The sequence below is a fragment of the Erinaceus europaeus genome, chromosome 2, assembly GCF_950295315.1.
Source record: "Erinaceus europaeus chromosome 2, mEriEur2.1, whole genome shotgun sequence".
Classification (NCBI taxonomy): Eukaryota; Metazoa; Chordata; class Mammalia; order Eulipotyphla; family Erinaceidae; genus Erinaceus; species Erinaceus europaeus.
The window spans coordinates 45,859,397-45,884,948 of record NC_080163.1 but is presented as its reverse complement, the minus strand read 5'-3'; the positions used below and the strand labels follow the sequence as shown (position 1 = coordinate 45,884,948).

The 25,552-nt window shown below is 42.8% G+C and overlaps 2 protein-coding genes across 4 annotated transcripts in view; both read right to left on the bottom strand.

Moving 5' to 3' along the window:
• Positions 1-25,552, bottom strand: part of LOC103108622 (protocadherin alpha-1-like) — a 209,738-nt gene that overhangs the window by 140,198 nt on the left and 43,988 nt on the right.
• The window catches only part of LOC103108553 (protocadherin alpha-C2), a 219,943-nt gene that overhangs the window by 190,045 nt on the left and 4,346 nt on the right, over positions 1-25,552 (bottom strand). Inside the window, exon 1 of one of the 3 annotated variants that reach the window (XM_060179620.1) lies at positions 14,820-17,316. The exons of 1 other annotated variant lie outside the window; for it this stretch is intronic. In XM_060179620.1, coding sequence (XP_060035603.1) covers positions 14,820-17,234 — 2,415 coding nt within the window. In that variant the 5' untranslated portion in view covers positions 17,235-17,316. Of the gene's footprint in view, positions 1-5,431; positions 7,902-14,819; positions 17,317-25,552 lie in introns of those variants that run through there. One more of the 3 variants, XM_060179605.1, reaches the window with a different exon arrangement.

Genomic DNA, 25,552 nt, shown 5'->3' with positions numbered 1-25,552 from the left:
CAACAATGGAAAATAAAATGGTCGGGGTCAGGTGGTGGCGCACCTGGTTGAGCACATGTTACAGTGCACAAGGACCCAGGTTTGAGCCCTTGGTCCCCATCTGCAAGGGGAAAGCTTTGTGAGTGGTGAAGCAGGGCTACAGGTGTCTCTCTATCTCTCTCCCTTCCTATTACCCCCTTCCCTCTCAATTTCCGGCTGTCTCTATCCAATAAATAAATAAATATTTAAAAAGTGGTCCAGTAGGTGGCGCAGTGGTAAAGCTTTGGATTCTCAAGCATGAGGTCCCGAGTTCAATCCCCGGCAGCACATGTGCCAGAGTAATGTCTGATTATTTCTCTCTCCTCCTATCTTTCTCATAAATAAATTCTTAAAAATCTTTTTTTAAAAAAAGGAAGTCTTTAAAAACAAAAAATAAATAAATAAAAGAAAATGGTCTCTAAGTGCAGTGGATTTGTAATGCAGACACCGAGCCCAGTGATAACCCTAGAGGAAAAAAAAAATTTTCTCAGTCATGTGAATATGATAAACTGCTTGAAACTCTCAAATTCCAGGGCTACCATATATATAGCTAATAATGATAGCAAACGAATAAAGTCATGTGTTGAGATCCACCCTGAAACGGGATAGCACAAATATTGTACCATAAAGAACTCAAGAGTATTCAAGGCTAGTTCCACTTTAATGCCATCTAATAAAGAGCATGTTATATATGATTGTAGAAACAAAATATTGGGAGTAGGACAGTAGTGCAGTGGGTTAAGTGCACATGAGGCAAAATGCAAGAACCAGCGTGTGGATCCTGGTTCAAGGCCTGGCTCCCCACTAGCAGGGGGGTCGCTTCACAAGTGGTGAAGCAGCTGCAGGTGTCTTTCTCTCCCCCTCTTTGTCTTCGCCTCCTCTTGATTTCACTCTGTCCTATTCAACAACAACATTGTCAATGGCAACAATAACAACAACAACAAGGGTAACAAAATGGGGGGAAAATGGCCTCCAGGAGCAGTGGATTTGTAGTGCAGGCATCAAGCCCCAGCAATAATCCTGGAGGCAAAATAAAATAAAATAAAATGTTACAATTTTACCTTTTAAGATTTTTAATTAAAAAAGACCTATTTATTTATTTACTTTGAGAGAGAGAGAGAGAAAGAGATCAGAGTATCATTCCAGCATACATGGTGCCAGGGGTTGAGCCTGTGGTCTCACAAACTCAAATCCTACAGAGAAATGAAATAATACTACTTTGGCAAAAATATTAGAAGTAATCCTAGGATAGGTAAAACAGCTAACTCATGTGGGTAGTGCACTTCTTTGCCATGCGAGCAACCCAGATTTGAGCCTGGCCCCAAAAGTCAGAAGAAACTTTGATGCTGTGGTGTCTTTCTCTCTGTCTGTCTTCCTATCGCTATCTGCAAAAAAATAATCCTGAAGCAGTGAAGCTTCAGTGATGATGTAATAAGAATGATTATAATCCTTGATTTTAGGAAATTTTCTGGCTTCATGTCTCTGAATTGGATGAAAGAAACTGCCCACAATTTATTTCTTTTTTAAAAAATATTTGCTCTGAGGTTCAGTTGCTGCACAACTCCAACATTTCTCCCTTTTTTCCTTCTTTCTTTCATTTGATAGAAACAGAGAGAAATAGAGGGGGAGGGTAGAGAAAGAGGGAGAAAGAAAGTGAAACTGCAGCACTATTCCACCATTCCTAAAGTTTCTGAAACTGCAGGTGGGGACTAGGGACTTGAACATGGATTCTTGAGCATGCAAATATGTGCAGTTTACTGGGTGGATCACCTCCTGACCCTTGTCCACAACTTTTAAATATATCTAGTATATATTTAATATATGTAATAAATAGAAGATATTCAAGGAAATTTTACCTACATATCTGAGGAGAAAACGTACCTTTCAAAAAGTTGTTTGATACAGCAATGTATGCTTCTTTCACTGCTGGGTTGACATTTTCAGATAGGAAGAAGAGAAAAAGAGGAAGAGAGAGAAATATACTACAACACTGAAGCTTCCTCCAGTCAGTGGAGGCCAAGCATGACAAGGCAGTGCACCATGCAGGTGAGCTATCTCACTGACCCAGAAATACATTATTGACTCTGCATTGCACCTTTAATCAGTAGGAGTTCAAAACTGGTCATAGAAAGGACTTTCCAGGGGCCAGGTGGTGGCGCATCTGGTTAAGAGCACATGTTACAGTGCTCAAGGACTGGGTCAAGCCCCTGGTCCCCACCTGCAGCGGGAAAGCCTCACAAGTGGTGAAGCTGGGCTGCAGCTGTCTGTCTTTATTTCCCTCTCTCTCCCTCTCCCTCTCAATTCTGGATGTCTCTATCCAGAAAAAATATTTAGAAAGAAAGAAAGAAAGAAAGAAAGAAAGAAAGAAAGAAAGAAAGAAAAGAAGGGAGACGTGTGATGGCGCAGCAGGTTAAGCGCACATGGCAGAAAGCACACAGACTGGTTCCAGGACCCCAGTTTGAGCCTCCGGCTCCCCACCTGCAGGGGAGTTGCTTCACAAGCAGTGAAGCAGGTCTGCAGGTGTCTTTCTCCCCACCCCTCTGTCTTTCCCTCCTCTCTCCATTTCTCTCTGTCCTATCCATCAACGACATCAATAACAATAATAATAACGATGATAAACAATAAGGGCAACAAAAGGGAAAAATAAAAAAACAAAAGATTTATCTTATTTTAAAAAAGGAAAAGAAGTGGTCCTGGAGATGTTGCAATGGATAAGGCACTGGACTCTCAAGCATGGGGCCCTGAGTTCAATCCCCAGCAGCACATGTACCAGAGTGATGTCTGGTTCTTTTTCTCCTACCATTTCTCATAAATAAATAAATAGAAGATATTTTCCCACCACAATTGTCTTCTTTTTCAATTCCAAAAGAGTCATGACTTCAAATTTATGAAGCACAAGGTAAAAATAAAATTAGTATGCATGTAATAAGGAAAAATAACTTCTGGGTGGGGGTAGATAGTATACAGGTTATGCAAACCAACTCTCATGCCTGAGGCTCCAAAGTCCTAGATTCAGGCCCCAACACCATAAACCAGAGCTTAGCAGTGCTCTGGTAAAAGATACATAAATGAATAAATAACTGCTGAGGACTACAGTCAAGATGATAAATTAGTTGCACTTCTATTTAGTAACACTAAAATTAATAAAAATAAACAAAATAAAACTATAGCTACTAGGTAGCTACAGTTTTAAAAAATATAATTAATAGAGTAGTAATGGCACCAGGCAATTTAATTGGCTTGCATTTCTAAGTCTATATCATCCAATACAATCCAATTTAAGATAACTAGAAGTTTTACTAGATTAAATTACACTAAATGTTTTTTTTAATTTTTATCTTTATTGATACGATAGAGACAGTCAGAAATCAAGAGGGTAGGGGTAGACAGAGAGGGAGAGAGACAGAGAGATACCTGCAGCCCTGCTTCAACACTCGCAAAGCCTTCCCCCTCCAGGTGGGGCCTGGGGGCTCGAACCTGGGTCCTTGTGCATTGTAACATGTACGCTCAACCAGGTGTGCCAACGCCTGGCCCCTACACTAAACGTTTTAAGATCAACAGAAAACATTGAGAGTATAGTTCAAATTTATATTCAAGTTTCATATGTTAATTTGCAATAAAGGAAACATCTGCAATTTTCCTAATATAATTGAAAATGATGTTCAAATGCTTTCCACTGTTAAACAATTGTGAATCCTTCCTCACAGAGTAAGAGCCAATACTAAAATATCATGAGCACTACCTAGTGCTAATAAAATAGCAGATATTGAAGACCTACTATATAAAACGATATATAAATATCTATATAATATTGTTCTTGTAAAGAGAGAACAGTATACATTGGCACATGCCTTGCCACCATAGAAATTACAAATTTAAAGTTCAAATATCTGAATTATTTTATCTTATATGGGGGTAGAGTACTACTCAGTTATATACATTACCAGTGATAGAACCTGGAGTCTCACCAGGAAGTTGAATCACCTCCCTGGCCACTTAAAAGCTAAAGTTTTTAATTTAATTATATAGATTAGGAAACACCTGTAGTATATAGTCTGAGTACTATATGTAAGAATTTGTTGTAAACAGTAAATGTTGAATATATAGTGTTCCAATCATAATGCACTAATGTAATTTACACTTAATAGAGTAAAAAATATATATATATGAAGAGACATGATCAGAGAACTTTTGTAGATATAACAAGGGTTTTTTTAATTCAGATTTTGAAATAAACTTGTAAGTACAAACATCAATTTACAAATATAACATAAAGAAAATGGTTTATAAAAGTGAAAACATCAAATGTGAGTGACTGCAGTAGAGCACTTGCCTTGCAGGTATGAGCCCTAGGCTCATCCCACCAAATCATAAAATGAAAAATGGCACGCTGCACTCACTCGGGCTCGCACACACTCTCTCTCTGTGTTTTCTTTCACTCTCTCTCTTCCCTTCTGTTTACTAAAAAGTCAAAATAACAGACCTAGGAGGTGGTACAACAGGTACAGTACCACTTGAAAGTATGAAGTCCCGGTTCAGGGAAAGTATTGTAAGTTGTACAGTAGACTTTCATGCCTAAGACTCTGAGGTCCCAGGTTCAATCACTGGCTACACCATAAGACAGAATGGAAAAGCGCCCTCTCCCTCTCCCTCTCCCTCTCCCTCTCCCTCTCGCCAACCCCTGTGTTTCAAATAAAGACACAAATATTAAAAGAACTATGAGGTCCTTCATTTGATTCATGACACATGTCAGACTAATGGTCTGGGTCCAGGGGACAAGGTGGTGACACAAATGTTTGACTGTACATAGTACCATGTGCCAAGGACCTGGGTTCAAGCCCCAGTCCCCACTTGCAGTTGTGAAGCAGTACTGCAGGTGTCTCTGTCTCTCTCCTAAACTATCTCCCCTTTCCTCTTCATTTCTGGCTTCCTATCCAATAAATTAATAAAGATAATTTTTAAATTTTAAAAAATAAAAAAAGAAATGAATTCTATTTTTATAAAGGTGAGGTTAAAAGTCAATGTTAACAGGATAGAAGATATTTTCAAATAATGGAATAAATGTATTACAATGCCATTAATACCTATATTTGGGATATTATAGATTTATAGTATATGACAAAAATAAGGTTCAGATTCATCATTACTGGATCAAAGAAGGAGGCCAGGTGGTGGCACACATGGTTAAACGGATACATTATAGTGTTAAACGACCCAGATTCAAGTCCCGGGTCCCCACCTGTAAGAGGAAAGCTTTGTGAATGGTGAAGCAGGGTTGTGTGTCTCTCTCTCCCATTCTACCTCCCCCTTCCCTCTCAATTTATCTGTCTCTAGCCAGCAAATAAATAAATAGGATAAAAGCAGTGATAAAGTATTATTCAAAGATAAAATATAATTTTTTAAAATAGCCTACCTTCCTTGAGTTGTCCACTTCAACAGACTGTTCTCCCACTTCCACATCGGGTACTGAACATGGTGTAAAACTGGGGCTGAAGGCCATGAGGTCGGCCTTGGGCGGCCCCTCCCCCGAGCACACCCTCTGCCTCCTCTGCTGCGAGTAGGACCAGCTGCCCACCGCGCTGGAGCACACCAGCACCGGCTTGCCCGCCGCGCACGCGCCCTGGCTGGGCGGCGCCGAGCAGCGCAGCGCCGCGTACAGCAGCAGCGTGAGCACCAGCAGGCTGGACACGGCGCAGATGGCCACGATCAGGTAGACGTTCACGTCCACCAGCGCCGCCCGCGCGCCCGCCGCGCCCTCCGCCGCGGCCCGCGACGACGCCTTGGGCGCCTGGCCGCCGTCCACCAGCGACAGCAGCAGCGTGGCGGTGGCCGTGAGCGCCGGCTCGCCGTGGTCCCTGACCAGCACCAGCAGGCGCTGGCGCGCCGCGTCCGCCTCGTCCAGGGCGCGCGCCGTGCTCACCTCGCCCGTGTAGAGCCCCACGCGGAACGGGCTGCGCGCCGCGCCCGCCTCGGGCGCCAGCTCGTACGACAGCCAGGCGTTGTAGCCCGAGTCGGCGTCCACCGCGCGCACCTTGGCCACCACCTGGCCGGCGCCCAGGCCGCGCGCCACCAGCGAGCTGGGGCTGAGCGCGCCCGGGCCGCCGCCGCCGCCGAGGCCGCCGCCGGCCGCCAGCAGCGCGGGCGCGTTGTCGTTCTCGTCCAGCACGAACACCTGCAGCGTCACGTTGCTGCCCAGCGGCGGCGCGCCCCCGTCGCGCGCGCTCACCTGCACCGTCAGCAGCTCCAGCTCCTCGCGGTCCAGCGGCTGCAGCGCGTGCACGCGCCCGCTCTCCGCGTGCACCGACACGTAGCTCGACAGCGCGCGCTCGCCCACGCGCCGCTCCACCAGCGAATACGACACGCGCGCGTTCTCCCCCGCGTCCGCGTCGCGCGCCGACACCGTGAAGATGTGGCAGCCGGGCGCGTTGTTCTCCCTCACGAACACCGTGTGCTCGGCCTGCGCGAAGGCCGGCGCGTTGTCGTTCACGTCCGCCACCTCCACGCGCACGCTCGCCGTGGTCGACAGCGCGGGCGCCCCGCCGTCGCGCGCCGTCACCACCACGGCGTAGCGCTCCACGCTCTCGCGGTCCAGGGCGCCGTCCAGCACCAGCGAGTAGTAATTCTTGAAGGTGGACACCAGCTTGAAGGGCGCGTGCGGCGACAGGGAGCAGGTCACCTGCCCGTTGGCTCCTGAGTCTCGGTCGGACACGCTGATCAGGGCGATCACGGTGCCCAGCGGAGCGTCCTCTGGCACCGGAAGAGCCAAAGAAGTGACAGCCACCTCAGGTGAATTATCGTTTTCATCCAATATTTCTACGAGAACGGTACAGTGACCAGCCATAGGTGGGTTTCCTTTATCTGAAACATCCACATGAATTTCGTAGGTGTTACTATCCTCAAAATCAATGGCATCATTTACTCTTATCTCTCCAGTCATATCGTTGATTAGAAATTTTCTTCTGACACTCGGCGGAACCAAAGTGCTGAATGAATATATCATTTCCTTATTTATTCCTTCATCCGCGTCAGAAGCATTTAACCTTATTACTAATGTTTGGTTTGCTGAATTTTCAAACATTTTAACTTCATAAATAGATCTTTCAAATACAGGGGCATTGTCATTGGCATCCAACACCACAATCAACAAAGTAATAGATCCTGTAAGTTCGGGTTTACCTCCATCAGTTGCTGTTAACAGCAATTGAAGCTGAGGATTTTCTTCACGATCCAGCGATTTTCGCAGAACAAGCACTGGGAATTTGCCCTTGTCTTTTTTGTTTATTATATCAAGACTGAAGTAATCATTTTGACCGAGTCTGTAAGTGAGCATCGCGTTCTCCCCAACATCCGAGTCAGAAGCGCCTTCTAGTGGAAACCGAGAGTCAAGCAGTCGAGATTCGGGTACAGAGAGCATTTGTTCTGAGACTGAGAAAACCGGCGTATTGTCATTGATGTCCCTCACCTCCACCTCCACATGGAAAACCTGCAGCGGCCTGTCCACGATCACCTCCAGGTGCACGCTGCACTCCAAGCTCCGCCCGCACAGCTCCTCCCGGTCGATCCGAGAATTCACAAACAAAATGCCATTCTGCAGATTCACCTCCAGAAGGTCCCCGCGCTCTTTGGACGCCACCCGGAACCGGCGCGGCACCAGCTCCGCCAGCTCCAGCCCCAGGTCCTGGGCGATGCGGCCCACGAAGGTGCCGTGTTTGGCCTCCTCCGGGACCGAGTAGTGGACCTGGCCGCTCCCTGCCTCCCAGAAAGCCAGGAGAAGAAGCAACAGCAGCAGACGCGAAGCACCGGGACAGCTGGAGCTGTAGACCAGAATCATACCTTTCTCTTGCTTTACAAGTTGATGAATCAGCGGTCTAGGACATACACACGTCCCAATTTTACCTTTTTTTACATGCAGTGTTATCGAAATGGCTGAGAGCTCAAGCTGTAGCTTCTTCCTAGTCCCTGGAATTATGCCTTTGTTCTAAAGTCATTTTTGTGGAAGACAGCGACATCCGGTGGGTGAACGTGTAAGTACAATCCATGAGTTTGACAAGTTTCCTTTCATTCACATCTTTTCTTGCGTCTACATATTTATATTTCTACGGACTCTCAAAACTTCATTTATCTTTATTTTATATAATAATAGCCATTATTTAGTATTAGTTAAGTTCAGTGTTTTCTTGGCTTAAGTAACTACTTCTCTGTTATTGGTCAAAAGCTTAATTTGAAAATGTCCTTATACTGCTGTAATACTGAGTGCACTAGTATTTTGTTATATATGAAGTAGGTTTCTTCAAGTTTTTAATTGACTTCTCTTTATCATTATATTTAGATGAAATCTTATTTAGACAGTAATTCCAGCCATCAATTCTGCTGTATTTACAGCCTGTAAATTTCAGTCATTACTAGAATGTAGATAATTAGTTTTAACATCAAAAGTTTTACATTCTGATTCTTATCCCCCAATTTAGTAGTTATTCGATTTGTGGAAAATTCTCCCAGTTTCATTTTCATAACATTACTACATAATGATGTTGTGGTGTGAATTATGATACATTAAATGCTTAGCACAGAATCTTAGGAGAGGAAGTGCTTCATTAATGGCTGTTATTCTAACAACCAAGAACAAAATTGGATCCTTGGAGAAAAGTATTATGTATAGGATGTTGTCACATTACACATCTTTATCATCACCATAGCACAGACTAAATTGTGGTTCTGTTCTTAAGAAAATAAAAAATGAGAAATTTGGTGTGCAGGGCAATGTTTCATTTGTGATTCACATCTTACACAGATGAAAAATATTATAATTCTAAATCAAATAATTTATAAACTTGTTTTTACACTTTCAGAGACACCTGCTTTCATCCCTGTTATATTTAAGTTTTCTAAATACCCAAAATGTACACTTTTGGAATTATCTTGATAGTTTTATCAGTACTGATAAAGTTGTTCATATCCATTAACAATAAAAATGTTTATCTTTACCTCTTAGTGTCCTCAGAAATAGATATTCAGTAACTGAAATTCTCTATCAATATATCTACACCAATGAAAAGGCTTAAAAGTTCTCTTTCCAAAAAAGGGTGAATTTACTCATAGAACATTTGATCAAATCCCATTGTTTATATTTTAAATTTATAGTGTTAGAACAAGAGATATATTTAGTAGACCAATAGTTATGAATATTTAGTTACTATTAAGAGCTGAAAATAAGGCAAACAATACTTATGAATAAGAAAGTTGATAGAAATGAGGGTCTTTTGAATCACTATTACATATAAATCTAAATTATTTTCTCTACTCATTTAGAATGACTCTTGTGTTGAAGTCCATCCACATTTATATTTAATGGTTACTTTTCTTATGAAGTATTAGTTAACACAGAATTATCTGTATATCTGGAACATCAAAGTTCAGTATCAGTGACTGAAAAAATCTGTATTGTTGATTAATAAGTTTAATACAAATAGTACAAACCAAACTCACTGTCAATCCAATTTTATATCGAGTAATCGCATACATGTTCCAATTTAAATATCCAACAATTACTTTTTTAAGTAGATGTAGTTAATTACATCCATTCAAATAGGAACTTGCTTTGCTAAGCATCTGGGCTCTGGACACAAAATTTAATTTGATAGAAATCACCTGGGGTACTATTAAGACACAAATCTGGATGTAGAAAGATAGAGTAGTGGTTATGCAAATGACTTTCATGCCTGAGGCTCTGAGTTCTGGGGTTCGGTTCCCAATACCACTTAGACCAGATGTGAGCAATGCCTTGGTTAAAAAAAGGGGCAGGGATGACACACATTACAATATGCAAGGATCCAGGTTCAAGCCCCTGGTCCCCCACCTGCAGATGGGAAGCTTTGGAAGTGGTGAAGCACTGCTGTAGGTGTCTTTCTCCCTTTCCCCTCTGGATTTCTGGCTGTCTCTGTGTAATAAAAAAAAATACTTTTTAAAAAAATCTACCAGTGTTATCTTTAAGAATTCTGATGTGTGGAGTCGGGTGGTAGCGCAGCAGGTTAAGCACACATGGCGCAAAGTGCAAGGGCCGGTGTGAGGGTCCTGGTTCGAGCCCCTGGCTCCCCACCTGTAGGAGGTTGCTTTGCAAGCAGTGAAGCAGGTCTGCAGGTGTCTATCTTTCTCTCCCCCTTCTGTCTTCCCCTCCTCTCTCCATTTCTCTCTGTCCTATCCAACAGCAACAACAGCTATGACAACAATAACAACTACAACAAGGGCAACAAAATGGGAAAAATGGCCTCCAGGAGCAGTGGTTTTGTAGTGCAGGCACTGAGCCCCAACAATAACCCTGGAGGCAAAAAAAAAACATAAAAAGAATTCTGATGTGGATGGAGTCTGGGACCAGAATCATCAGTCAAATGTCAAATACTCTGGCTATTGTTAAAGCATTTAGCATTATCAGGTGGAGGTGCAGACTGGCCAAAAACCTCTATCTGTGTGGACTATGTTCCATTTATATCTATGGTCTTATATATTTATTTATGTAGTCCCTTACTCTCTTAAAAGTATCTAAGAATGGGTCATAATTTTGGTATTTAGTGACTACACTTTAAGGAACTTCTTTACTGGACACATGATTTTGACTTGAACTCAGGGGTACTACCTACAAAAGCACAACTATTAAGCAAAATACTAAAGTTTTCCAAGTTCTCACTCTCTATTTCAACCTTTGGATAAAACAATCCCCAAGTATATCAAATCAGTCATCATCACTTAAAAAAAGGATAGAAAAATAATTACAGAAGACATTGTAAATACTTAAAATTTAGTAAACTTTCTAACAGACTGGAAGAGCATATAAGTTGGGGGAAGCAAATGCCCTTTCTAGCACTTCTCATTCATGTAACACATGCAAATATTGGAGTTCAAATTCAAGTGAATATGGAATTTGAAAAACATACAAGGACAGAGATGAGTGGAGGTATAAGTCTAAATTAAAAGAAAAACTTTATTAGCGGGAGTTGGGCTGTAGCGCAGCGGGTTAAGCGCAGGTGGCGCAAAGCACAAGGACTGGCATAAGGATCCCGGTTCAAACCCCGGCTCCCCACCTGCAGGGGAGTCCCTTCACAGGTGGTGAAGCAGGTCTGCAGGTGTCTATCTTTCTCTCCTCCTCTCTGTCTTCCCCTCCTCTCTCCATTTCTCTCTGTCCTATCCAACAACGACAACAACAATAACTACAACAATAAAACAAGGGCAACAAAAGGGAATAAATAAATAAAATAAATATTAAAAAAAAACTTTATTAGCAGTATTCATGTTAATGAAAGCTTGGTTTTCTTTTTCTTACTATTTTAGAATAGAGACAAAGAGAACTTAAGAGAGAAGAGGGAGAGGAAGAGAGAGACACCTATAGCATTACTCCACTGCTTGTGAACCTTCTCCCTCTGTAGGTGGAGAAGGGGGATTTGAACCAGGGTCCTTGCACACTGTAATGTACTCTACTGGGTGTGCCACACCTGGACCCATAAAGTCTTAATTTAAGATTATACTGAAGATCACAGACAGGTATGATCATAGAAGCTTAGAAAATACATTTCTTAAAATAAAATTTAAAAGTGATATAATAATTTGCAACATACACTGCATTTGTTACATGGAGGAAAAGAAATAACACTGAAATATTTAAATGAGTGTGCATATATTCTGCGGCAACACTGTTTTATTTTTTATTGCCACCAGAGTTATTGCTTGAGCTCAGTGCCTACAAGATGTATCTAACACTCCTGGTGACTTTGCTTGATTTTTTTCTTTTCTTTCTTTGATAGCACAGAGAGAAATTGAGAGGGGGCAGGAAAAGGGAGGAGAAAGAGAAGCACTTCTCTTGCTTCTTCAGTACTTGCTTGGCCACTTGGAAACTTCCCCTCTTTCAGGTGTGGACCAGGGACTTGAACCTGGATCCCTCCCTGTGCATGGTAACTAACATCTGCACTTATCTGGGTGTGCTTTGCCCTGTGATTATTTTGTGGTTCTATTATTAAGATAACTGATTTTGTTGTTAAATTTTTAGGTAAGGAATAACCTTGTAAAATACCTAACAATAAAATTAGGTATCTGGATAGAAATATAGTTCACATACTAAAAATTAAACAAAAGTACATAAAAGTTTTTAAAATTAAAAAAGCAGGAAATGAAAGCTTAAACTAAAGAGAGTATAGCTAATCACCAACCTGGAAGTCATAAGCCAAAATCCAGGAAATACAAATTTAGTAGGCAGTTATTTTATTATTATTATTATTATTTACCACAACACTTCTCATTTCTGGTTTATGAAGGTGTCAGGCACTTGACCTGGGACCACAGAGCTGCGATGATGATGATGATGATGATGATTTGCCTCCAGGGTTATCGCTGGAGCTCAGTGCCTGCACTACGAATTCACTGCTCCTGGAGGCCACTTTTCCCATTTTTGTTCCCCTTTTGTTGCTATTTTTATTGTTGTCATTATTACTGCTGTTGTTGAATAGGACAGAGAGAAATCAAGAGAGGAGGAGAAAACAGAAAGGGGGAGAGAAAGACAACACCTGTAGATCTGCTTCACCGCTTGTGAAGTGACTCCTCTGCAGCTGGAGGCTCGAACCAGGATCCTGTGCCTGTCCTTGTGCTTCACATCATATGCGTTTAACCCACTGTGCTACCACCTGGCCCCCCAAAATTAAAAAGTTTGCATCATAACAGGGCCAATATATAATTACTGTAAAGGTACACATCTTCCCCCCCCCCCAGATTTCTGCCTTTTGGATTATTTAGAGAAAAATAAATCCTCATCTTAACTGGTAAAGGTAATTAGAATATAGATATAGGTTAAGCCTTGAGTATTCCACCACTAGCATAAAATTTTAATAAAAAGGAGGAAGTTTTCTTGAAGAAAATACCTGTCAGGAATAATTTCTCCAGTATCAGATTAAATACAACTTCATTAAAATTCTAACTATAGAAAGACAGTCTATAAACATTTTATAGTCATGAAACTACATTTTACATAAGTGAAATGAGTTACAAATTTCATTGTCAGAATTAGAATCATAAAACACCTACTTAATAGAATAAACTGTAAATTACTTACTGTATTATAGACATAGAATAATGTGAACAAATACATCACTAAACAATTTTCAACTGGAAAAGGTAACAGATTTATATTTATGCCATGAACTATTTTTTATTGCTATCTGGTTTATCACTGGGGTTTGATGCCTGCACAATGCTCCTGGCGGCCATTTACCCCTTTTATTAGATAGGAGAGAGAAAATTTGAGAGGGAAGGGAGGTATAGAGAGGAGAAAGACACAGGGACATCTGCAGACTTGCTTCTCTGCTTGTAAAGCTTCCCCCCTGCAAGTGGGGAGCCGGAGGCTAAACCCAGATCCTTGCACGGGTCCTTGTGCTCACTACTATGTGTTTGCTTAACCAGGTGCACCACCACCTGACCCCTAAAATTATTTAGTAGGACAGAGAGAGATTGAGAGGGGAGATAGTGAGATAGATAAACACTTGCAGCACTTGCTTCATTGCTTCTGAATCTTCCTCTCGCTGGTAGGGACCTGGGACGTGAGTCTAAGCCCTTGTACATGATAATGTGTGTCTGATGAACTGAGTGTGCCACTGCCCACTCCTCATGAACTTTTTATAACATATTTAATGTGAAAAAAAATCATGCATACTACAAAATAAATAATCAGAAGTCGGTTGGAAGATGATTCACCAGGTGGAGCTCACACCTTACCATGTGCTATGACCTGGGTTCAAGTCAATGCCTATCACGTGGGAACACCATCCAAAGCAGAAGCTTCACAAATGATGAAGTAGTGCTGTGGCTTCTCGCTTCCTTCACTGTCTCTTTCCCATACTACATTACACCCTCTATCTGGAAAAAAAAATCCACTGGGATTGGTGAAATCCAGCAAACAAAAAACCAGAAAGAAAGGGAGAAAAGTGATGGAGGCAAAGACATAGCTTAGCCAGCAGAGTGTGTATCAACAGAGTGCATTCTTTGAATCCCAGGACCACCACCAACGCTTGGGAACACCTTGCAAAGGGGAACCGCCATCATCCCTGGACCAGTGCTACAGTGTTCATTCTTCACTTTCTGCATCTCTATTCCTGTCTGTACCCCCTATCTGGAAAAAAGAATTCCCAGAGGCAGTAGAAGGACACTAGCAGAAATACCAGCAATAAACCTGGTAACAACTAATACTAATATGTAGTGATGGTGATAGTGTACTGTCGAATTTTTTAATTTTTTAAAAATATTTTATTTTTATTTATTCTTTCGTTGCCCTTGTTGTTTTATTGTTGTAGTTAATATTGATGTCATTGTTGGATAGGACAGCGAGAAATCGAGAGAGAAGGGAAAGACAGAGAGGATAGAAAGACAGACACCTGCAGACCTTCTTCAACGCCTATGAAGCGACTCCCCTGGGGGTGGGGAACCGCGGGCTTGAACCAGTATCCTTCCACCAGTCCTTGCACTTTGCACCACGCACGCTTAACCCACTGCGCTACCGCCCAACTGCCCTGTTGAATATTTTTCATGTCTAAACACTAAACTACTTTTTAGAAATTCATTATGACTACTGTCTGCATAGTCAAGTAATTCACTACTTAATACTATTGAATGCAAGCCTGTGGTAGTTTTCAGTAGAAAACGGAAGCACAAAACTAAACACTATTATACACTGACAATAAAAAAGTGACAAATTTCAAGTATAGAAACACTTAATATGAGATTAATAACATTTCCTAAAGACTATAGAAAACTAGTAGTAAAACACCGACCTTCCCAGAAGAGTCCAAAGAAGCATGAAAATCTCCCAATGAATCTACAGATCCAGGACCTGGAGGTAGACTGGGGCTGAAGGCCATGAGGTCGGCCTTGGGCGGCCCCTCCCCCGAGCACACCCTCTGCCTCCTCTGCTGCGAGTAGGACCAGCTGCCCACCGCGCTGGAGCACACCAGCACCGGCTTGCCCGCCGCGCACGCGCCCTGGCTGGGCGGCGCCGAGCAGCGCAGCGCCGCGTACAGCAGCAGCGTGAGCACCAGCAGGCTGGACACGGCGCAGATGGCCACGATCAGGTAGACGTTCACGTCCACCAGCGCCGCCCGCGCGCCCGCCGCGCCCTCCGCCGCGGCCCGCGACGACGCCTTGGGCGCCTGGCCGCCGTCCACCAGCGACAGCAGCAGCGTGGCGGTGGCCGTGAGCGCCGGCTCGCCGTGGTCCCTGACCAGCACCAGCAGGCGCTGGCGCGCCGCGTCCGCCTCGTCCAGGGCGCGCGCCGTGCTCACCTCGCCCGTGTAGAGCCCCACGCGGAACGGGCTGCGCGCCGCGCCCGCCTCGGGCGCCAGCTCGTACGACAGCCAGGCGTTGTAGCCCGAGTCGGCGTCCACCGCGCGCACCTTGGCCACCACCTGGCCGGCGCCCAGGCCGCGCGCCACCAGCGAGCTGGGGCTGAGCGCGCCCGGGCCGCCGCCGCCGCCGAGGCCGCCGCCGGCCGCCAGCAGCGCGGGCGCGTTGTCGTTCTCGTCCAGCACGAACACCTGCAGCGTCACGTTGCTGCCCAGCGGCGGCGCGCCCCCGTCGCGCGCGCTCACCTGCACCGTCAGCAGCTCCAGCTCCTCGCGGTCCAGCGGCTGCAGCGCGTGCACGCGCCCGCTCTCCGCGTGCACCGACACGTAGCTCGACAGCGCGCGCTCGCCCACGCGCCGCTCCACCAGCGAGTACGACACGCGCGCGTTCTCCCCCGCGTCCGCGTCGCGCGCCGACACCGTGAAGATGTGGCAGCCGGGCGCGTTGTTCTCCCTCACGAACACCGTGTGCTCGGCCTGCGCGAAGGCCGGCGCGTTGTCGTTCACGTCCGCCACCTCCACGCGCACGCTCGCCGTGGTCGACAGCGCGGGCGCCCCGCCGTCGCGCGCCGTCACCACCACGGCGTAGCGCTCCACGCTCTCGCGGTCCAGGGCGCCGTCCAGCACCAGCGAGTAGTAATTCTTGAAGGTGGACACCAGCTTGAAGGGCGCGTGCGGCGACAGGGAGCAGGTCACCTGCCCGTTGGCTCCTGAGTCTCGGTCGGACACGCTGATCAGGGCGATCACGGTGCCCAGCGGAGCGTCCTCCCTGATGGGAACGGACATTGAAGTCCAGGAAATCTGAGGAATGTTGTCGTTAACATCTAAGACTTTAACCATAATTGTACAGTGGCCCACCATTGGTGGGTTCCCATTGTCTGAGGCATCAATACGGATTTTATAAATATTTACCTTTTCAAAGTCCAATTTCTTTCGTATTTGTATTTCTCCCGTATCTGGATTTATGCTAAATTGGCTGGTAATCATGGGTGGAACAAGACGATTAAAAGAATATAGAACATCCCCATTAGCCCCTTCATCCGGATCTGAAGCATTTAATCTGATCACTATGGTTCCATTGTCTGAGTTTTCCAATATCTTCACTTCGTATTCAGACTGTTGAAAAACTGGTGCATTGTCATTTACATCTTGTACCGTGATCAGCAGCTGCATGGTGCCAGTGAGCTCAGGCTTGCCTTCGTCTGTGGCCATGAGAATTAAGTTATGTTCGGTTGCTTCTTCTCTGTCCAAAGATTTCTTTAACACGAGCTCAACTTGTTTGTTCTCCTGGTCCTTTGAATTCACCTCTAAAGTAAAGTAATCACTGTAGCTAAGCCTATATGTTAAAAGGGAATTAACTCCAATGTCTGCATCCCAAGCACCCTCTAATGGAATGTGAGAATCTAGCATTCTGGATTCTGGAACAAACAGCTTTTGTTCCTTTTCCAGAAACACCGGTGGGTTGTCATTGATGTCCCTCACCTCCACCTCCACATGGAAAACCTGCAGCGGCCTGTCCACGATCACCTCCAGGTGCAGGCTGCACTCCAAGCTCCGCCCGCACAGCTCCTCCCGGTCGATCCGAGAATTCACAAACAAAATGCCATTCTGCAGATTCACCTCCAGAAGGTCCCCGCGCTCTTTGGACGCCACCCGGAACCGGCGCGGCACCAGCTCCGCCAGCTCCAGCCCCAGGTCCTGGGCGATGCGGCCCACGAAGGTGCCGTGTTTGGCCTCCTCCCGGACCGAGTAGTGGACCTGGCCGCTCCCTGCCTCCCAGAAAGCCAGGAGCAGAAGCAGCAGCAGCTGACTCCGGGATCCCGGGCCTCCTTGCCAAGAAAACACCATGTCAAGTATTCCTTTTACTGCTATCAATAGAGCTTGATATAGAGACAAATTCTTGCCTTGCTTGTAGTCTTAAACTAGTCTTGCTGTGTCCACCATTGTTCGCCTTTTGGAGACTGCTATTGTCGGGAGTAAATCTGGAGCTTGTCTAGACAGAAATTTTGGCAGACAGCGACATCATGCGGCTTCACAGGGTAATTATTACACAAATTCACTTACCTCTTCTATAATCTGGTATTTTTAATCCAATAGTTATTTTATCACTTAATATGAATCTTTACTTTGATAAGTTTCATAGTCTTTTATATTTATTCCTCTCTGTACTAATTTCATTTCAGGGTATTTATCACCAACAGGAAATAATTTTCCTTCCAATGTGTTAAATATTGCTGCCAATGATATCAGAGGACATCAGAGGTGGAATGTCCCATACTTTTGTGTAGAATATGTTTCTGTAGATCTGATCCCCCAAAATACTTGAATGTGTATTGGACTGATGAATAATTATAGCTTTTTTCCTATTTCACTTATATATATGATATTATGGCTCTTTTTGTTTAAAGAATGTAAATTTTTCTAAAATATTTTTACTGTGAAAGAAATTGTATATACATTCATTATGATCCTCCTAAAGATATCTGCAGGGTTGGGCCAGGTGATGGTGCATTGGTTGAGCACACGTTACAAAGATCTCTGCAGGGTCATAAAATAGATCTCTCAGGTAAAACATTACCCCTCATTGATTTTCTCCCATACCAAACTCTAGTAATGTTTTACAATTGGTTTTCTTGGCTAGTTTTTCACATATCTAAAATATGATTTTTTCCAAACATACATCTTTGTTGTTTTTATTCTAAAAATTTCTTTTAGCTATTTGTTTCCATGCTGTCAAGCATGCATGTTACAAAAACTTTTCCTGACTCCAAGTCCCGTTTCATTTTCTACTTGTCATGCTTTCTTTTATGTACCACACACTGCCTAAAACAAGTGAAAAACTGATCACTGATTAGCTAAAATCCAAATCTATGAAAATAATATCTTCTTTGTTGGCACCAGGATTATTGATGGTGCTCCAGGCCTGCAAAATTCCACCACTCCTTGCAGACTTTTTCCTTTTTCAGATAGAGGGATAAAGACTGGGAGAGAGTGGTCCACGAGGTGGATAAAGCATTGGACTCTCAAGCATGAGGTCCTGCCTGAGTTCAATCCCTGGCAGAACATGTACCAGAGTGATGTCTGGTTCTTTCTCTCTCCTCCTATGTTTCTCATTAATAAATTTTAAAACTCTTTAAAAAAATACTGGGAGAGGGTCACACAGTGAGGAGATATATACCACAGCACTACTCCACTTATTGTGAAGCTTGCTCCATCATGTGTTCGTGTGGTACACAGGAACTTTAACCCAGATCCATGTGCATGATAAAGTGTGCTTTAGCTAAAGTGGGGTGAATTATCTACTTTTTACAACATTTGTTTTTTTAAATATCTATCTCTATATTTTTTTTCCTCCAGGGTTATCACTGGGACTCGGTGTCTGCACTATAAATCCACTGCTCCTGCAGGCTATTTTTCCCTTTTGTTGCCCTTGTTTATCGCTGTCATTATTGTTGTTGTTATTGCTGTTGTTGCTGTTGGATAGGACAGAGAGAAATTGAGAGAGGAGGGGAAGATAGAGAGGGGGAGAGAAAGATAGACATCTGCAGACCTGCTTTACCGCCTGTGAGGCGACCCCCCTACAGGTGGGAAGCTGGGGACTCAAACCAAGATCCTTATGCCAGTCTTTGAGCTTTGTGCCATGTGTGCTTAACTTGCTGCGCTACCACCCGGCCCCCTTTCAAATATCTATTTTTATTTTTATTTTACCTTTTTTTTTGGCCTCCATGGTTATTGCTGAGGCTACCAGTGCCTGCACTATAAATCCACTGCTCCTGAAGGCCATTTTTCCCTTTTGTTGCCCTTGTTGTTTATTGTTGTAGTTATTATTGTTGTTGTTTTGCTATCATTGTTGTTGGACAGGACAGAGAGAAATCAAGAGAGGAGGGGGAAACAGATAAGGGGAGATAAAGATAGACACCTACAGACTTACTTCACCACTTATGAAGTGACCCCCCTGCAGATGGAGAGCTGGGGGCTCAAACCAGCATCCTTAAGCCGGTCTTTGCACTTTATACCATGTGTGTTTATCTTGTTGTGCTACCGCCTGGCCCCCTCTATTTTTATAAGAAATAGAGAAGGGGGGTGGGCAGTGGCTCACTAGGTTAAATGCATATACTACGAAGTTCAAGGACCCATGCAAGAATTCCAGTTCTAGCCCCTGGCTCCCCACCTGCAAGGGCATCACTTCACAAGTAGTGAAGCAGATCTGTGGGTGTCTCTTTTGTATTTCTCCATCCCTCTCAATTTCTGTTCCATCAAAATATTAAACAAAAAAGGGACACCAGGAGCCATTGATTGAATCAGTGGATTCATAGTGCAGGCACCATTAATCCTGAAGGTAAAAAGGAAAGAGAGAGAATATGAGAGGCCAGAACTCACTCAGTTCTAGAATATGAAGGACTGAACCTAGCGTCTCTGGGGCCTCAGTCATGCAACGCCTGTGCTCTAATGTTGTTATTTCTCCAACCCTCGTTTTTCTTGTTTTTTCTTATTTTTTAAATTTTCTTCATTGGGGGATTAATGGTTACAGTCAACAGTAAAATACAATAGTTTGTTCATGTGTAACATTTCTCAGTTTTCCACTTTTCCACTCAACCCCACTAGGTCCTCCTCTGCCATCATGTTCCAGGACCTGAACTCTTCCCCCCCCCCACACACACACACCCCCCCGAGTCTTGCTTGGTGCAACACACCAGCTCCAGTCCAAGTTCTGCTTTGTGTTTTCCCTTCTGTTCTTATTTTTCAACTTTTATCTATGAGTGAGATCATCCCATATTCTTCCTTCTCTTTCTGGCTGATCTCACTTCACATGATTCGTTAGCTCCATCCAACATGAGATGAAGAAAGTGAATTCACCATTTAATAGCTGAGTAATATTCCATTGTATATATCACAACTTTCTCAGACACTCATCTGTTGTTGAACACTTGGGTTGCTTCTAGGTTTGACCATTACAAATTGTGTTGCTATGGACATAGGTATATACTTTTTTGGGGGGCCTCCAGGGTTATCACTGGGGCATGGTGCCTGCATTATAAATCCACTGCTCCTGGCAGCTATCTTTTTTCCATTGTTTGTTGCTGGATAGGACAGAGAAAAATTGAAAGAGGAGGGGAAGACAGTGAGTAGGAGAGAAAGATAGACACCTGCAGACCTGCTTCTCCATCTGTGAATCAACACCTCCCCCCCCCCCCGCAGGTAGGGAGCAGGGGGCTCAATCCAGAATCCTTGAGACAGTCCTTGTGCTTTGCATTATGCCCAACCCTACAAATCTTTTTGAGTGGCTGTGTTTGGTTCTTTGGGATATATCCCCCAGAGAGGAATTGCAGCATCATAAGTTAGGTCTACTTCTAGCCGCCTCAGTGTTTTCTAGACTGCTCTCCATAGAGATTGGATCAATTTATAGGTTCCCACACCTTCTCCAGCATTTGTTGTTGCTGCTTTTTCTGATGTATGACATTCTCACAGGAGTGAAGTGGTATCTCGTTGTTGTCTTCCTCATTAATTTTCATAGTATAACACTTCTCCAAATTTACTTATATATTTTATTACTTCTCTCTTGTCTGCTATATTTACAGTTTGCCAATATCCAACATCTCATTCTATTTCCATATTATAGAATATCTTTATAGCTATAGCTTTCATTGAATTATGGTGAAACTTCTAGTGAGTCTACCTTCTACTAAACCAAGTGCCAAGACATTACACACACTAAAGATTTAATATATGATCATTAGTCTTTTCAGGGTTTTCTCCAGTCATTTTCCAACATGGATCACATTTTACAGTAATAAATATGGGTCTTCCTCACAATTTAAGTGGCTTCTTCTGTTAACTCATCTTTACTTCTCAAAATTCACCCCTCAAGGTCCACCTCAAAAGTTAGTTTTCTAAGTATTTATCAGGATGTGAGGGTGACCTGGCTGCAACATCTGTCAGCCCACTGATCACCAGGGTTGATTTGGCTGATCCTGCTGGCTAGGCTAGTGACCCCTTCTTCCCTCACCACTCCATGTGCGTCCCTCCCAAGGCTGTGCCCTCCGTTGAAGAGGATGGCCTTCCCCGAACAGAGATGGACCAGTTTTGGGTCAAGGGTATACAAGTAGCTGTGCTCCCCTGCTAAAACCTCCAAACAAGCTCTAAGTATTTATCAATAGTTGGTGATTAAACTCTCCCTTGAATTCCTACAGTAGCACTTCTTAACAAGGATGACATTTTGTTGAAAAACAGAGGCAGAGGCAAACTAGTGCACTACACCATCATTTTATACTCTGCTGGGGATTGAACACAGGATTTCACAAATGCTTCATGAATGTAAAGCATCCATTCACTGGTTCTGCAAGGTGGATGAGGTGTTTGTTTGTTCTCTCACCAGGGCTTGTTTCAATACTCCAAAGTGACTTTTTTAGATAGAGACAGAGTGAAAGACACCACAATACCAAAACACCCCCACTACTGCAATCCTTCCATGTGATATACTAGGGTTTCAAAACTGGAAAATGAAGAGGCAGGCATACTCCCAATGAACTATCTCACCAGCCCCACATAGAGAAAAGCTTTACAAGTAACATGTGTTCTCTTATCACTCACCCCAGATGCTAACATACTTGAAGTAACCTCACTGATGGTGTAACTTTTTAAAGTTTTAATTAACATAATATTAATATGTCAGCACATATAATTGGACTATCTCTAAAAAAATTATCAAAGCCTTTTTTGTCGTGTCGCCCTTGTTGTTGTAGCCTCGTTGTGCTTATTATTATTGCCATTGTTGATGTTGTTCTTTGTTGGATAGGACAGAGAGAAATGGAGAGAGGAGGGGAAGACAGAGAGGGGCAGAGAAAGACACCTGCAGACCTGCTCCACCGCCTGTGAAGCGACTCCCCTGCAGATGGGGAGCCAGGGGCTCGAACAGGGATCCTTACACTGGTCCTTGCGCTTTGCGCCACATGCGCTTAACCCACTGCGCCACCGCCCGACCCCCTATCAAAGCCTTTCTATCCTGGTGTTTTTGGGACAAAAAACGGATTCTTTTTCTTTCTAAAATATATGTTAACCAACATCCTTTACATTAAAGGTTTTCTTGGGTGATTATAGAGTTTTTCATAAGCATGGTCCTAACTGATGAGTTTTAAATATTTGAAATTCAATTAAAGCATCATATATTATTTTTTATTTAATTTGCTAGCAATTCAGATGTGTGAAAATGATCAATACATAATTACAGTGATATTTTCAGTAGCTACAACTGATAAACAATAAATTTATTCAAATCCTTCTATAAAGACAAGTAGTATAGGAAAGAAAAATTAAAATTTTTGTAGGAAAAAAAAACTTTTTTTGTAAATTATATTCTCTATTCATATATATTCTCTATTCATAGATTCAGAGATATCTTCATGTGATGTGGGATTTGAACCCAGGATATCAGGAACTATAAAGTAAGTGCTCTACCAGGTGAATCATCTCCAGGCCCCCTCTTTTCTAACTTAGAGAATAAAAATTAGGCTGCAGAGACACATAATAAAATTTTGGGTTCAGGAGGCCAGACAGTGGCACACCTGGTCGAGCACATACGTTACAATGTGCTAGGACCCAGGATCAAGCCCTTAGTCCCCACCTGCAGGAAAGAAGCTTCACAAGTGGTGAAGTAGTGCTGCAGGTGTCTCTTGTCATCTAACCCCTTCCTCAATTTCTCTGGCTCTATCCAGTAAATAAATATATTTTTTAAAACCCATCAAACTGTCTAAGAAACATTTTAATTCATTTCCTGGCACCTCATTAAAAATTAATAATGACAAAGATGTGTAAATAGCATGAATTTATAGTTTTCTAAGAAATTTTAACATGATTAAAATCCATAGCCATAATATAAATCAAATAATTTGAATTTCAAAAACTATTTAAAATTGATAACTGGTAAATAAAGACTGAAGTGCTGACAATTCCTTATTAACTTTTAGAACTTCCAAATTTTAAATTTTTTCTTAAAATATGCTAGAAATATAGTTTTAATACTTATTTTGATTTATACTTTTTTTTTTTTTACCAGAGCACTACTCAGCTCTGTTTTATGGTGGTTCTTGGGATTGAACCTGGGGCTTTTGGTGCCTCAGGCATAACATGCTCTTTATATAATCATTATGCTGTCTCTCAAGCCCATTTTTACATTATCATCATTATTATTATTATTTTACCAGAGCACTGATCAGCTCTGGTTTATGGTGGTGTGGAAGATTGAACCTGGGACTTCAAAGCCTCAGGCATGAGAATCTCTTTGCATAACCATTATGCTATCTACCCCTGCCCTATTTTATTTTTAAAGACATATGAGAGATTAAAGACACATGATAAATACCACAAACATCCTCAGCTCTGGCATACAATCTTGGAAGGAATTGAAGCTGTGGCTATTGGAACCTCAGACCTGCAAGTTTGGTGTTTCAACAGATTGAACTATATTCTCATTCCTTTAAAAGGTGGTTTTGAATTTGTTTATTTATTTAATACTAGAGCACTGTCTAGCTCTGGCATATGGTAGTGATGGGGATTGAATTTGGCACCTTGGAGCCTCAGGCATGAGTCTTTTTTGCATAACCATTATACTAACTCCCTAGCCCTTAAAGTATACTTATTTATGTGAGAATAAAATAAAATTAAAGCAATTACAGATACTATCAACAAAATTCTGGAATACTCAGACTTTTTCTTTTACAAAATTGATTTTTTTTTTTTTGCCTCCAGGGTTATTGCCGGGACACTTTGCCTATACCACGAATCCACTGCTACTGGAGGCCATTTTTTCCCTTTTGTTACCCTGGTTGTTTTACCATTGTTGTGGTCATTATTATCATTGTTATTCATGTCCTTGTTGTTGGACAGGACAGAGAGAAATGGAGGGGAAGACAGAGAGGGGGAGAGAAAGACACACCCCCACAGACCGCTTCACTGCCTGTGAAGCAACTCCCCTGCTGGTGGGGGGCCCCCCGGCTTGAACCAGGATCCTTCCGCTGGTCCCCACACTTTGCTCCACATGAGCTTAACCCACTGCGCTACCGCCGACCCCTGAAAATTGAGTATTTTTTTAACAAGATCAACAAAGTTGGTCTGATTGGGTAGATGAAAATCATTACTCAAGATAAATAATTTCATTGAATCTGGGAAAAGTTCCTTAGTCTTTCTTTATATCTCTATTTTCAAAACCAATAAACAAATATCCAAAAGTCCCCTAAAGTATGAGAAGACTTTACCAATTATGGCAATTAGCAGTAGTTACTAAGTATTGAAAATTTTTGTTGATAAATTGCATGAATTCCCAGGACCATTATAAGTCACAACTGAGAAAGTCTTTGGTCAAGAAAAGAAGAATAAGGCAGGGGAGACAGCATACTTATTCTGCAAAACACTCTCATGTCTGAGGCTCTAAGGTCCCAGGTTCAGTCTCCAGTGCCACCATCAGCAAGGGCAGACCAGTGCTATGGTCTCTCTGTCTCTCATTAAAATAAACAAAATATTTTTAAATGTATATGACTCCATTATTAAATTAGTGTTCCACTAAAGTTCAAATAGAGGATATGAACAAATCATGTATAGCATACAGTAAATCAAGCTATGAAATAACAAAAATCAGTAATGATTTCATGAAATAATATGGTATAGATATCAAAATGTAAGTCACAGTAGGAAAATTGATACAGAAGAGTTAAGTGATTTTTTTTACTTGCCATTTGGGTTTCATTGGGATTTCCCATCTGCATAATTCCAATACACCTGGATAGACTTCTTTTTCACAGAGAGCACCAAAGAAAAGGAGGGAAGACATCACAATACCACTAAATTGCTGGCGAAGTTTCCCTTTTATGATAGCTAGAATTTACCTCAATTCTTCAAATATGGAAAAGTCTTCAGGTCTATCTAGTGAACCCTCTCCCAGACCCTATGAAGTTGTTTTATAAATTGAATGTGTGTGTTTGTGCGTGTGTGTGTTCACTTAAATATATATATATAATCTAAAAGCTAAGATATTGAAAATACTAGAATTCAAGGAGTCCAAAGTGAATTACTTGCAGGGATAGATAGCATAATGGTTGTGCCAAGAGATTCATACTTGAGTCCCAGGTTCAATCCCTGCACCACCATAAACCAGAGCAGAGCAGCACTCTGGT